Below are 16442 nucleotides of genomic sequence, written 5' to 3' on the forward strand. Positions count from 1 at the left end.
TAAGGTGGTACATCGGAGAAGGCAATGGCAACCCACTCCAGTACTCTTGCTTGGAAAATCCCATGGACGGAGGAGCCTGGTAGGCTGCAGTCCACGGGGTCGCTAAGAGTCGGACACGACTGAGTGACTTCACTTTCACTTTTCACTTTCATGCATTGGAGAAGGACATGGCAACCCACTCCAGTGTTCTTGCCTGGAGAATCCCAGGGACGCGGGAGCCTGGTGGGCTGCCGTCTATGGGGTCGCACAAAGTCGGACATGACTGAAGTGACTTAGCAGCAGCAGCAGCAGCAAGGTGGTAAATGATCCCAAGCCACTGAGTTATTAAAATTATCTTGTCTCCTTCCTCTGTCACTGAAACTTCATCCCAAGATTCAAACCTTCACACACATGTCAATGTCCAATGGCCACATAATCTTTTATTACATTGAGTAGGAACAGGCAAATACAGTTTAAAGGGCATGAAGCTCTTATGTCTTTATATTAATATCACAGTGCATATTTGCTTGATGGCTGACTGAATATAGTTATTTAAATAATCTGGTAATAACAGGTACTATTGCAGGCCATATGAGTTGAGTTTAGATGATGATAAAAGTGAACTTTAATTCCTTATTTTTCATTCATGGTTTCCCTCTATAATGTTTCCATTTTAACTCAAAACAACTCAGCAAGCAAGACTGGAAAGGCTTCATCATTCATACAGAAATGATTAATCAGAGGCTTTAGGTCAAGAAAATGTATCAGGTGAGAGACAGAAAAATGTCTGTGCCAAACTGTTATACTGCCTGTGATGGTCCTTTCTGCAGACTCCTGACACCTGTCCTTGAGCATTCGCTCTCTTTCTGTAGACAATGATTAAAATTAAATATTCTTGCTATGAACATAAAGCTGACCTCTACTACATGGATTTCAAGATCCCTGCACAAAGGTCAACAGAGCAAATCCTGAAAACAATAGAAAGTGCAATGAAGAAATCAGACTTTACATGGTATAGTTTTACTAATATTCTTGTCAGTTTAAATATTTCGAAGCACTCATTTCACTCTCTTGGAAAACTTATTTTTTCAAAAGTCTATGAATTTTATGAGGTTTTAAAAAGTACTTAACACAGGATGGCTTTTTATTCATCCTATGCATCTAAGAATATAGAATGACTAACAGCATGCATTAGCCTTTGTGCAGTCACCCCTCCCTGAGTGCCATCCACAACTAGGTCTCTCCCATTCCCCACATCCCCCGACTTTCACCCCCAACACAGGCATTTGCATTTATTCTCTACAGTCTAAATGGAACAAGGATACTTACGAAATGAAATCTTTGCGATTATCACTACCTAGGAAAGAGACAGGTATTCTCCTTTTTTGGTCAGAATTTCCCCCTTGGTTCTCCATCAGTGTCACTGAGAAAGCTGCAATTCTTCCCAAATACAGGAGGATAGAATTAGTTTAAAAAAAAACTTGTGTGTTTAACTGACAAAAGAGATGACAACTTCTCCACATCCAGAGCTTTTATGCAACAACATAGGCTATTATTTAAAAGTGAAGATTATAAGAAAATGTTTTGGGTTTTAAAAAAAGATAAGTAAACAATTGTCTCTTTTTCTTGCCACAGCCTTAACTGAATTTCTTTGCTACCTGCCAAATATAGATATTAAATTATATTAATTTAATTAGATACAATGCAAGGTAAATATATGTATATTATTTAAAACAAGTGTAAATGCATTATAATACGTTATGTGTGAGCAAATTTTTCAACAATCATACCCATCAAGGGTTCTTGAAATCATGCAGAGTTGTTACTCCATATTTAACAGAATTTTGAATCAGTCCACTTGTTTCTGACCCTTTTTTCCCACTGTTTAATCCCACGACAATAGTAAATGCAAAATAATCTGAAAATACTCAATGTTCAATAAATATTTGTTGAGTGAACAACTGAAGAAAGCAACTAAGCAACCAAAGAATAGGAAGGAAATAGAAATCATAAGACCTTTATTTGATAAAATGAAGGGGTGAAAGAAAATTGTACTGAAATTTTTTTTTCCAATTTATGTTTCAGGATGAGTGTAACTCCCAAACTGTTTAAACTATAGGTAAGAAATTTATCTCTGTGACTCACTAGAGCTTGTTAAGAGTAATATAAGGATTTATATTTCTATCTGAAAGAATCTTTCTGATGACTTTGCTTTCTTTTCTTCAGGTCATGAGTTTCAATTGTTCTTTGTGGCAAGACAACAGCATGTCGGTGAAATACTTTGCATTTGTCAAATTCTCTGAGGTCACCGAACAGTGCTTCCTTTTATTTACCCTCATCCTATTCATGTTTTTAGCATCACTGACAGGCAATGCTCTCATAGCTCTTGCCATCTGGACCAATCCAGTCCTCCACACCCCCATGTACTTCTTCCTGGCCAACTTGTCTCTCTTGGAGATTGGATACACTTGCTCTACCATACCCAAGATGCTGCAGAACCTTGTGAGTGAGGCCCGAGGAATCTCTCGGGAGGGATGTGCTACACAGATGTTTTTCTTTACATTATTTGGTATCAGTGAGTGCTGTCTTTTGGCAGCCATGGCTTTTGATCGCTATATGGCCATATGCTCCCCACTTCACTATGCAACACAAATAAGTCGTGGAGTGTGTGGCCATTTAGCAATGGTTTCTTGGGGAGTGGGTTGCACAGTAGGCTTGGGCCAAACCACCTATATTTTCTCTTTAGACTTCTGTGGCCCCTGTGAAATAGACCACTTCTTCTGTGATCTCCCGCCTATCCTGGCACTAGCCTGTGGGGATACATCCCATAATGAGGCGGCAGTCTTTGTTGCAGCCATTCTTTGCATTTCCAGTCCATTTTTATTAATCATTGCTTCTTATGGCAGAATTCTAGCTGCTGTGTTGGTCATGCCCTCCCCTGAAGGACGTCGAAAAGCTCTTTCCACCTGTTCTTCCCACCTACTGGTAGTAACACTCTTCTATGGCTCAGCATCTGTCACCTACTTGAGACCCAAGACTAGCCATTCACCTGGGGTAGATAAACTCCTGGCCCTCTTCTATACTGTGGTGACATCCATGCTCAACCCTATCATCTACAGCTTACGAAACAAGGAAGTCAAGACAGCTCTTCGGAGAACTCTGGGCAAGAAAAATGTTTTGACTCACGGGTAGATACCAAAGGACCACACAAATTTCTTTGAAAAAGATGCACACTCAACCTCAGAGGAAGGAAAGAAAGAAAGAAAGAAAGACAGAGGTAGGGATAAAGAGAGGGAGTATGGAAGGAGGAAGGAAGGGTGGAAGGAGAGAAAGAAAGAAAGAGGGAGAGAAGGAGAGAGGGAGTGTAGGAGGTTGGGGAGGAGGAAGGAAGGAAGACAGAAAGGAAGGAAGGAAACTCTGTACTTGTCAAGGTGTTTTGTAAGAAACTTCTTTAGTAACAGTGATTTTAATTTTGGAGATAGTTCTCTTCTTATAGCAAAAGTTCTGATTGCCCAATTCTGAAAGGAAATTGACTACCAAAGAATTTTAATAAGTGAGTATAATACTAGACTGGCTTTCTAAAACATTTCAGTCTAGGCTAAAGTACAGGTTTAAAGTATAAATTACCAGATTATATCTCAGAAGCCTAGGAAATTCTCACTCCATACTCAGGCATTTTCTCTCCTCTGAGAGGTCCATATGACTTCTGCCATGGTCACTGGGGTAGTGCTTCCACATATTCCAGTCCCACATGACTCAATTCCCTAATAACTCTATGATGTTCATTACTTTCTTCCATAAAAATGTTTTAAATTCTTCATCCTTAATTACTGGTATATGAAGAGTCAAATAATTCTTTTTTGAGTTGTGGATACTATAAAAATGTGTAAACTCCAAAAAAGCAAACTTTTAAAATTCAGAGGTAATTGTGGCAGAATAGTAAAAGAAAAGCATGAGAAATTTTTACCAAGAGTCCCCATAGAAAAAATGTTTTTGAAAAGAAAGATAAATCATATTTAAATTCAAGGATGGAAGAAGAAAACTGAGCTTAAAATAATTAATATAAACAATTTTAATGATTTTATGTAATTTACAACATGTACAAATGTGCATATGAATCCTGGCAGGATATATTTGGAAATTATTCAAAACTTGCTCTTAAGAGAAATGAGCGTAGTTACAACAAAATCTAGTATCGTGAGGCATCTATAGAAGAAATTACCTTGGATTTGAACATCTAGTCCTTGGGGAAGGGCTGTGGTCTATGAGGATTAGCAACTACCCATACAGTAGTGATAACATGACAGGAATGGAGAACTCTGCTGTTATGACAACTTACAAATAGGATGAATAAATTTTAGTGATCTAACATATAGCAGTCTGACTGTAGTTAATAATACTGTATTGTATACTTAAAATTTGCTAAGAGAGTAGACCTAAGTGCTCCTACCACATACATACACAAAAGATATCTATGTGAGGTGATGTTATTTAACTTGATTTTGGCAATCGTTTCACAATGAACACATGTATAAAATCATCACATTATCCACCTTAAGTTTTAACTCGACATTTTTTTCCATTTTATCTCAATAAAGCTGAAAAAGAAAAATATGTGATAATGCTATGATTAAAGGATGGTAGTGATGTTCACAAATGACCAAGATTTGTTTTACTGGACACATTTTACCAAAAGCTATATAATTTATTGAAGACCCAAACATAATATATTGTAGTTTTTATTTATATCTGTGTGCAATTAACAAAAAATGGAAAGAATCTGAACATGAAAAAAACAACTAACAATTATGCTATAGAAATAGGCAGGAATTATATGCAGGCATTAGAGATTATTATTCAAAATGTTTATTAATCTAGAAAAATGATTATTAAACATTAAAACAAGTAAAAACAATTTGTATAGCATGATCACTTTTGCTTGGTTTACTAATTTTGTAAAGTCTTATAAGTTCAAAAATATAAAAAACTGGGCAGTTACATGTAAAAGCATAAGATTAGAACATTTCCTCTCATCATATACAAAGTGCAAATGTATACCCAAAATGAGTGTTAAAGACCTAAATGTAAAACCAGAAACCATAAAACTTCTAGAAGAGAACATAGGCAGAACACTCTTTCAGTAAAATCACAGCCATACTTTTTTAAAACTGTATCCTAAGGCAAAGGAAAAAAAAGCAAAACCAAACAAACAAACAAATTGGACCTAATTAATGTTAAAAGTTTTTTCACAGCAAAGAAAACAATCTTTTCATAACCAAAAGACAACCTACTAAGTGGGAGAAAATATTTGCAAATGATATGACTGGTATGGGATTAATATCCAAAATATATAAATAGCTCATACAACTCAGTACCAAAAACACCAAATAATGCAATTAATAAAATGGGCAGAAGGCATGAATAGACATTTTTCCAAAGAAGACATATAGATGGCTAACAAGCACATTAAAGATCAACATTACAAATTATTAGTGAAATGTAAATCAGAACCAGAATGAGATGTCACATCACACCCATCAGAATGGCTATCATCAAAAAAATGTATGCACAACAAATGTTGGCAAGGATGTGGAGAAAAGAAAATTCCTCTTGATGGAAATGTAAATTTGTGCAGTCACTATGAAAAACATTATGGAGGTTTCTCAAAAAAACTAAAATACAACATATAATACAATCTAGGAATTCCATTCCTGGGGATAAATCTGAAGAAAAAAAACAACACTAATTTGAGAAGATACATGCAGTCCAACGTTCATACCAGCATCTTCTTGCCAAGACGTGAGAGCAGCCTTACTGTTCATCAACACTTGAATGCATAAAGGAGATAAAGGATATATATATGTATATATATACATATATATATCTTAAATATTGAAATATTGATACAAATGCTCCATATCATCACTTCTATTGGAATCTAAAAAATAAAACAAATGTATGTAACAACAAACTCATAAATATAAAGAACAAACTAGAGATTCCCAAAGGAAAGAGGGAAAGGAGGGGCAAGATAGGAGTAAGTATTGGATTAGTATGGGATTAATAGATACAAACTATGTATAAAATAGACAAGCAACAAGGATATATTGTATAACACAGTCAACTATAGCCATTTTCTTGTAATAATTTTTAATAGAGTATAATAATTGGAAAGACAGATGCTGAAGCTGAAACTCCAATACGTTGGCCACCTGATGCAAAAAACTGACTCATTGGAAAAGACCCTGATGCTGGGAAAGATTAGGAGAAGGGGACAACAGAGGATGAGATGGTTGGATGGCATCACTGACTCAATGGACATGAGTAAAAGTAAACTCTGAGAGCTGGTGATGGACAGGGAGACCTGGAGTGCTGCAGTCCATGGGGTCACAAAAAGTCGAACACGACTGAGTGACTGAACTGAACTGATAATCTATAAAAATACTGAGTCACTATATTATATCCTTGAAACTTCTATAATATTCTAAAATAAGTATACTTCAATAAAATGCTAATAAGATGAAGGGAAAAGAGAGCACTATTTTTTTTTTAATTAGTTGGAGGCTAATTACTTCACAACATTTCAGTGGGTTTTGTCATACATTGATATGAATCAGCCATAGATTTACACGTATTCCCCATCCTGATCCCCCCTCCCACCTCCCTCTCCACCCGATTCCTCTGGGTCTTCCTAGTGCACCAGGCCAGAGCACTTGTCTCATGCATCCCATCTGGGCTGGTGATCTGTTTCACCATAGATAGCATACATGCTGTTCTTTTGAAATATCCCACCCTCACATTCTCCCACAGAGTTCAAAAGTCTGTTCTGTATTTCTGTGTCTCTTTTTCTGTTTTGCATATAGGGTTATCATTACCATCTTTCTAAATTCCATATATATGTGTTAGTATGCTGTAATGTTCTTTATCTTTCTGGCTTACTTCACTCTGTATAATGGGCTCCAGTTTCATCCATCTCATTAGGACTGATTCAAATGAATTCTTTTTAATGGCTGAGTAATATTCCATGGTGTATATGTACCACAGCTTCCTTATCCATTCATCTGCTGATGGGCATCTAGGTTGCTTCCATGTCCTGGCTATTATAAACAGTGCTGCGATGAACATTGGGGGTGCACGTGTCTCTTTCAGATCTGGTTTCCTCAGTGTGTATGCCCAGAAGTGGGATTGCTGGGTCATATGGCAGTTCTATTTCCAGTTTTTTAAGGAATCTCCACACTGTTCTCCATAGCGGCTGTACTAGTTTGCATTCCCACCAACAGTGTAAGAGGGTTCCCTTTTCTCCACACCCTCTCCAGCATTTATTGCTTGTAGACTTTTGGATAGCAGCCATCCTGACTGGCGTGTAATGGTACCTCATTGTGGTTTTGATTTGCATTTCTCTAATAATGAGTGATGTTGAGCATCTTTTCATGTGTTTGTTAGCCATCTGTATGTCTTCTTTGGAGAAATGTCTGTTTAGTTCTTTGGCCCATTTTTTGATTGGGTCATTTATTTTTCTGGAATTGAGCTGCAGGAGTTGCTTGTATATTTTTGAGATTAATCCTTTGTCTGTTTCTTCATTTGCTATTATTTTCTCCCAATCTGAGGGCTGTCTTTTCACCTTACTTATAGTTTCCTTTGTAGTGCAAAAGCTTTTAAGTTTCATTAGATCCCATTTGTTTAGTTTTGCTTTTATTTCCAATATTCTGGGAGGTGGGTCATAGAGATCTTGCTGTGATTTATGTCGGAGAGTGTTTTGCCTATGTTCTCCTCTAGGAGTTTTATAGTTTCTGGTCTTACATTTAGATCTTTAATCCATTTTGAGTTTATTTTTGTGTATGGTGTTAGAAAGTGTTCTAGTTTCATTCTTTTACAAGTGGTTGACCAGTTTTCCCAGCACCACTTGTTAAAGAGGTTGTCTTTTTTCCATTGTATATCCTTGCCTCCTTTGTCAAAGATAAGGTGTCCATAGGTTCGTGGATTTATCGAGAGCACTATTTAATTATACTGATAACAGAATATAGACATAAAGACAAGAATTTTTACCACAGTCAAAAAATCTTTTCATAGTGATAAATTTATGCTATCCCTCAAGAAGATATAATGGTTACAAACACATATGTATCTAGTAACAGATTGCCAAAATATGTAAAGTAAAAGCTAACAGAAGTGATTGAAGAAATAGTTAATTCCAAAATAATAGTTAAACTTCAATACCCCACTTAAAATAATGGAAAGAACAATTAGACATAAAATCAGCAAAGAGAGAGAAGATTTGAAAAATATAAGCAAACTAAAACTAACAGACATCTACATAACACTGCACCCAACAAAAACAGAATACGTATGTTTCTCATTGCATATGGAACATTCTACAGAGTAGATCATTTGTTAGGCCATGAAAAAAGGTCACCATAAATTTTAAGTGACTGAAAGTATGTTCTCTATGCACAATGTAATGATATTAGTATAAATTTTTAAAATATTGTGAAACACACAGGTATGTAGAAATTAGATAATGCACTCATAAATGATAAATGTCTCAGAAGAAATAAATGTCTTAGCAAAGAATTTGAGAAGAATGAAAACACAGCATACCAAAATATATGGAATGTAGCAAAAGTATTTCAGATATGTTTTGTATAAAAAAGAAATATATTTTAATTATTGATTTATCAATTTATCTGACATGAAAAGGTTTAGGTGTGTGCGTAAAAATCAACTGACATAATATGTAGAAGATGACTCTATTATATTTTTTGAGTTACTAGTGTCATGAAATTTGCATCTTTCAGAGCAAAATAATTTTGGAAATACTTGGAAAGCAAAATAATTTAGAAAATACATAGTCTTTTGATTGAAATTTTAAAAGAATATGAAACTGAAAGACAGAAAGAAGCCAGCCATGATGAAATCAGGGAAACAGCATTTTAGGTAGGAGAAATACAGTATACTAACGCATATATATGGAATTTAGAAAGATGGTAACGATAACCCTATATGCAAAACAGAAAAAGAGACATAGATGTACAGAACAGACTTTTGGACTCTGTGGGAGAAGATCGAGGGTGGGATGCTTCAAGAGAACAGCATTAAAACATGTATATTATCTATGGTGAAACAGATCACCAGCCCAGGTTGGATGCATGAGACAAGTGCTCGGGCCTGGTGAACTGGGAAGACCCAGAGGAATCGGGTGGAGAGGGAGGTGGGGGGGGGATGGGGATGGGGAATACATGTAAATCCATGGCTGATTCATGTCAATGTATGACAAAAACCACTACAATATTGTAAAGTAATTAGCCTCCAACTAATAAAAATAAATGAAAAAAAAAAGTTCTGGAAGCAAACAGAGAAGGAGAAATACAGTATGAAATCCCTTAAATGTGGAAATGAAAAAGAAATGATACAAATGAACTTACAGAACAGAGACTCATAGACTGAGAAAACAAACTTATGGTTGCCAGGGGGACAGGACAGTTGGGAGTTTGGAAAGGTCATATACACACTGCCATATTCAAATTGGATAGCCAATAAGGACCTACTATATAGCACAGGGAATTCTAGTCAATGTTATGGGCCAGCCTGAATGTGAGAGGTCTGGGGGAGAATGGATACATGTATATATATGGCCGAATCCCTTCACTGTTCACCTGAAACAACCACAACACTGATAATTGGCTTTACCACCCCCCCCCCAAAAAAAAAGTTTAAAGTTTGGAAAAAAAAAAAAAAAAACAGTATGGAAGCCAGAAATGATCTTGGCCTGTTTTTAAATGGAGAGTTATATCAGCTATGATCCCAGCATAAAATAGATGCACATTCCAACTGGGAAAATGAGAAAAGTTGAACAAAAAAAGAACTGACAAAGGTATGAGAAGAATTTAAACAGCAACAAAGGATTTTTATATGTGTACTACACATGCACTACCCTGGAACTGGTCATATTTGGGAGTCTCTCTCAAACCTAAGGCTTGAGGTATCAAAGAATTCTTTAGTTCTTTTGATTTGGATACCTCACGTATACTTCAAGTATTCAAAACAAAAGAATTAAAGAATTGCTTGATTTATGGCTTCTGGTTGCGTTCAGCCAATGAGAGTGGACAGTTGAGGATTAGAGAATGAGAGAACAGCTAATCTGTGTTATTTTCCATTTGCTCCCTCTTAGCTGGGAAACATAAGGTTGCCTGTGTTGCTCAACCGAAAGTCATAGCTCCTGGAAGTATCACACAGGAGTCATAGCTCCTATGTATTACAGATTCTCTTTTTCTGGTTTCACTTGAGGTACAGCACAGAATAAAACATCAGTTCAGTTCAGTTCAACCGTTTAGTTGGGTCCAACTCTTCATGACCCCATAGACTGCAGCACACCAGACCTCCCTGTCCATCACCAACTCCTGGAGCTTACTCAAACTCACGTCCATTGAGTCAGTGATGCCATCCAACCATTTCAAACTCTGTCGTCCCCTTCTCCTCCCACCTTCAATCTTTCCCAGAGTCAGGGTCTTTTCCAATGAGTCAGTTCTTCACATCAAGTGGCCAAAGTACTGGAGTTTCAGCTTCAGCATCAGTCCTTCCAATAAATATTCAGGACTGATTTCCTTTAGGATGGACTGGTTGGATCTCCTTGCAGTTCAAGGGACTCTCAAGAGTCTTCTCCAACACCACAGTTTAAAAGCATCAATTCTTCAGCGCTCAGCTTTCCTTATGGCTCAACTCTCACATCCATATATGATGACTGGAAAAACCATAGCTTTGACTAGACGACTCTTTGTTGGCAAAGTAACACCAGGGTTTTTTAATATGCTGTCTAGGTCGGTCATAGCTTTTCTCCCAAGAAGCAAGCGTTTTTTATTTTGATAGCTGTAGTCACCAACTGCAGTGATTTTGGAGCACAAAAATATGGTCTCTCACTGTTTCCATTATTTCCCCATCTATTTGCCATGAAATGATGGGGCCGGATGCCACAATCTTAGTTTTCTGAATGTTGAGTTTTAAGCCAACTTTTTTACTGTCCTCCTTAACTTTGATCAAGAGGCTATTAGTTCTTCACTTTCTGCCGTAATGGTGGTGTCATCTGCATATCTGAGGTTATTGATATTTCTCCTGGCAAACTTGATTCCAGTTTGTGCTTCACCCGGCCCAGGATTTCACATGATATACTCTACATATAAGTTAAATAAGCAGGGTGACCTGCTTATTATACAGCCTTGACATAATCCTTTCCTGATTTGGAACCAGTCTCTTGTTCCATGTCCAGTTGTAACTGATGCTTCTTGACCTGAATACAGATTTCTCAAGAGGCAGGTAAGATGGTCTGGTATGCCCATCTCTTTAAGAATTTTCCACAGTTTGTTGTGATCCACACAGTCAAAGGCTTTGGTGTAGTCAATAAAGCAGAAGTAGACATTTTTCTGGAACCCTCTTGCTTTTTCGATGATCCAACAGATGTTGGAATTTGATCTCTAGTTCCTCTGCCTTTTCTAAAACCAGCTTGAACATCTGGAAGTTCATGGTTCACGTACTGTTGAGTCTGGCTTGGAGAATTTTGAGCATTACTTTGCTAACCTGTGAGATGAGTGCAATTGTGTGGTAATTTGAGCAATCTTTGGCATTACCTTTTTTTGGGATTGGAATGAAAACTGGCCTTTTCCAGTCCTGTGGCCACTGCTGAGTTTTCCAATTTGCTGGCATATTGAGTGCAACACTTTCACAGCATCATCTTTTAGGGTTTGAAATAACTCAACTGTAATTCCATCACCTCTACCAGCTTTGTTCATAGCGATGCTTCCTAAGGCCCACTTGACTTTGCATTCCAGGATTTCTGGCTCTTGGTGAGTGATCACACCATCATGGTTATCTGGGTCTTGAAGATCTTTCTTGTATAGTTCTTATGTGTATTCTTGCCACCTCTTCTTAATATCTTCTGCTTCTGTTAGGTCCACACCATTTCTGTTCTTTATTGTGCCCATCTTTGCATGAAATGTTCTCTTGGTATCTCTAATTTTCTTGAAGAGCTCTCTAGTCTTTCCCATTCTATTGTTTTCCCCTATTTCTTTGCATTGATCACTGAGGAAGGCTTTCTTATCTCTCCTTGCAATTCTTTGGAACTCTGCATTCTAATGGGTCTATCTTTCCTTTTCTCCCTGCCTTTTGCTTCTCTTCTTTTCTCAGCTATTTGTAAGGCCTTCTCAGGCAACCATTTTGCCTTTTTGCATTTCTTTTTCTTGGAGATGGTCTTGATCACAGCCTCCTGTACAATGTCATGAACCTCCATCCATATTTCTTCAGACACTCTTTTCTATCAGATCTAATCCCTTTAATCTGTTTGTCACTTCCACTGTAAAATCATAAGGGATTTATTTTAGGTCATGCCTCAATGGTCTAGTGGTTTTCCTTACTTTCTTCAATTTAAGTCTGAATTTGGCAATAAGGAGTTCATGATCTGAGTCACAGTCAGCTCCTTGTCTTGTTTTTGCTGACTATATAAAGCTTCTCCATCTTTGGCTGCAAAGAATAAAGTCAGTCTGATTTTGGTATTGACCATCTGGTGATGTCCATGTGTTGAGTCTTGTCTTATGCTGTTGGAAGAGGGTGTTTGCTATGGACCAGTGTGTTCTCTTAGCAAAATTCTATTAGCCTTTGCCCTGCTCCATTCTGTACTCCAAGGTCAAATTTGCTTGTTACTCCAGGTAACTCTTGACTTCCTACTTTTGCATTCCAGTCCCCTATAATGAAAAGGACATCTTTTTTGGGTGTTAGTGATAGAAGGTCTCGTAGGTCTTCATAGAACCATTCAACTACAGCTTCTTCAGCATTACTGATTGGGGCATAGACTTAGGTTACTGTGATAATGAATGGTTTGCCTTGGAAATGAACAGAGATCATTCTGTTGTTTTTGAGATTGTATCCAAGGACATTCAGACTTTTTTGTTGACTCTGAGGGCTACTCCATTTCTTCTAAGGGATTCTTGCCCACAGTAGTAGATATAATGGTCATCTGAGTTAAATTCACCCATTCCAGTCCATTTTAGTTCACTGATTCCTAAAACATCAATGTTCACTCTTGCCATCTCCTGTTTAACCACTTCCAATTTTCCTTGATTCATGAACCTAACATTCCGGGTTCCTATCAGTATTGTTCTTTACAACATCGGACTTTACTTCAGTCACCAGTCACATCCACAACTGGGTGTTGTTTTTGCTTTGGCTCTGTCTCTTCATTCTTTCTGGAGTTACTTCTCCACTGTTCTCCAGTAGCATATTAGCACCTACCAACTTGGGGAGTTCAGCTTTCAGTGTTCTATCTTTTTGCCTTTTCATACTCTTCATGGGTTCTTAAGTCAAGAATACTGAAGTGGTTTGCCATTTCCCGCCTCACTCAGTGCCCCCGACCCTGCAGCAAGCCACCACCGATCCACACCTTCCCTGGAGACACCTGGACACTCAAGGAAATTGTGGGTCAGTCCTCCTGTGGGGGTCACTGCTCCATTCTCCTGAGTCCTGATGCACACAAGGTTTTGTTTGTGTCCTCCAAGTGTCTGTTTCCTCCAAGTGTCTGTGTAAGTTCTGGTGGCTCTATTTTGGGTTAATGGTGACATCCTTCAAGAGGGTTTATGCCATACCCAGGTCTGCTGCACCTAGAGCCCCTGCCCCTGCAGCAGGTCACTGCTGACCCATACCTCCACAGGAGACACTCAAAGGCAGGTCTGGCTCATTCTCTGTGGGTTCTGGTGTGCACTAGATTTTGTTTGAGCCCTCCAAGCATTTCTGGCAGGTATGGGGTTTGATTCTAAACACGATTTTGCCCCTCCTACCATCTTGCTGGGGCTTCTTCTTTGCCCTTGTACATGGGGTATCTTTTTTTGGTGGGATCCAACATTGTCCTGTTGACGGTTGTTCAGCAACAAGTTGTAATTTTGGAGTTCTCACAGGAGAAGATTAGTGCACGTCCTTCTACATACCTAATGCAATAAAGAAGGGATCTAGACAGAAGAGGCATGAAATATCACCCATGTACCCATCTACATACCTAATGCAATAAAGAAGGGATCTAGACAGAAGAGGCATGAAATATCACCCATGTACCCATCACACTTGTAAAGTGGAACAAACATATGATTCACTTTATACTAGTGGCTACATTTAGGGAAAGGATAGTGGGATTATAAGCCATGGAAAGAGAATGTTCAAAGAGAGATATATCTGTTTATAGCTGTTACTCAGTACATTTAGATATGCTTTTTTCAAAATATATAATATACTCACGGATATGAGTGAAACTTTTTTTTCTATGTAAGAATTTAATTTTTTTAATTAATTTATTTTTTAATTGAAAGATAATTGCTTTACAGAATTTCATTGTTTTCTGTCAAACCTCTACATGAATCAGCCATAGGTATACATATGTCTCCTCCCTCTTGAAACTCCCTCAGATCTCCCTCCCTAGCCCATCCCTCTATGCTGATACAGAGCCACTGTTTGAGTTCCTTGAGACATAAAGCAAATTCCCAGGGCTATCTATTTTACATATGGTAATATAAGTTTCCATATTATTCTCTCCATACATCTCACCCTCTCCTCTCCTCTGCCCATGTCCATAAGTCTGTTTTCTATGTCTGTTTCTCCATCTCTGCCCTCAAATAAATTCTTTGGTACCATCTTTCTAGATTCCATATATATGTGTTAGTATACAATATTTATCTTTCTCTTTCTGACTTACTTCACTCTGTATAATAGACTCTAGGTTCATCACTTCATTAGAACTGACTCAAATGCATTTCTTTTATGGCTGAGTAATATTCAATTGTGTAAAAGTACCACAACTTCTTTATCCATTCATCTGTCAATGGACATCTAAGTTGCTTCCTTGTTCTAGCTATTGTAAAGAGTGCTGCAGTGAACATTGGGGTACATGTGTCTTTTTCAATTTCGGTTTCCTCAGGGTATATGCCTAGGAGTGGGATTGCTGAGTCATATGGTAGTTTTATTCCTAGTTTTCTAAGGAATCTATGAGTGTAACTTTTAAATCTTAAGGCATATATACAAATCTGACTACTATTATGTGTAAGTGAGAGATTAAGAGAAAGACAGTGAGAACTTGAAAGAGAGACTGTCTTGAGTCCTTATATTAGAAAAGTTAAATGTTCTGAAGAATTTTTTAATGTCACTTTATTCCTTCTCACTGAAAACACCAATTATGGGTGTTTTTTTTTTCCTTTTCTTGCCAACTCATTTTTATGCCCTTTCATTGTATGGTCAGAAATATTAAGTCTTATGTGAGATATTCTACAAATAAACAAAATAAGGTATTTAAGGAACTCACATTTAAATCCTCTAGAATCATTTACTCAAACTAGCTTTACTCTGATGATATCTTATTTTAAATTGTTGCTTAACAGCTATTTGAAAGAAAAATTAAGAAAACAATCCCATATACAATTGCATTGAAAATAATAAAATACCTAAAAATGAATTTAACCAAAGAAGTGAAAGATCAGTACATTGAAAACTACAAGACACTGAAAAAGGAATGGAAGGACATACAAATAAATGGAAATATATTCCACAGATTGATGGAGTTAATTTAAATATCCATACTACCCAGAACAATATACAGATTCAAAGAATTCCCTATCAAATTCAAATGGCATTTTACACAGCATTAGACCAAATAATTTTAAATCTTTTTATGGAACTATAAAGGTTCCTAAATAGTCAAAGAAATCTTAAAGAAAGAAGACCAAATCCAGAGGCATCATTCTCCCTGATCTCAAACTATATTAAGAATCAACAGAAAACAAAACAGTATGGTACTGGCATTAAAAAAGACATAGTAATCAATGTAACAAAATAGAGAGCCCATAAACAAACCCACCCACATATGGTTGATTAATTTATCACAAAAAGGCAATAATGATGTGGTAAAGGACAGTCTCTTCAACAAATGGTGTTGTAAAAATTGGAAGTTCAGTTCCATCACTCATTCATGTCTGACTCTTCATGACCCCATGGACTGCAGCATGCCAGGCTTCCCTGTGAGTCACTCCCAGAGCTTACTCAAACTCATGTCCATTGAGTTGGTGATGCCATCCAACCATCTCAAACTTTGTCATCCCCATCTCCTACTGCCTTCAAACTTTTCCAGCATCAGGGTCTTTTCAAATGAGTCATTTCTTCACATCAGGTGGCCAAAGTATTGGAGCTTCAGCTTTAGCATAAGTTCTTCCAATAAACATTCAGGACAGATTTCCTTTAGGATGGACTGGTTGGATCTCCTTGCAGTCCAAGGGCCTCTCAAGAGTTTTCTCCAACACCACAGTTCAAAAGCATCAATTCTTCGGCACTCAGCTTTCTTTATAGTCCAACTCTCACATCCATACATGATGACTGGAAAAACCGTAGCTTTGACTAGACAGACCTTTAAAGGCAGTAACATCTCTGCTTTTTAATATGCTGTCTGG

The 16442-nt window shown here is 37.3% G+C and overlaps 1 protein-coding gene across 1 annotated transcript; it reads left to right on the forward strand.

Annotated features, from left to right (window-relative positions):
* The first annotated feature begins 2181 nt into the window (after positions 1-2181).
* LOC122429409 (olfactory receptor 10C1-like) lies at positions 2182-3171 on the forward strand. The gene has a single exon (XM_043449705.1). The coding sequence runs from the start codon at positions 2182-2184 to the stop codon at positions 3169-3171; it is 990 nt and encodes a 329-aa protein (XP_043305640.1).
* Positions 3172-16442: the final 13271 nt, after the last annotated feature.

The sequence above is a fragment of the Cervus canadensis genome, chromosome 28 (genome assembly GCF_019320065.1).
Source record: "Cervus canadensis isolate Bull #8, Minnesota chromosome 28, ASM1932006v1, whole genome shotgun sequence".
In the NCBI taxonomy this organism is placed as follows: Eukaryota; Metazoa; Chordata; class Mammalia; order Artiodactyla; family Cervidae; genus Cervus; species Cervus canadensis.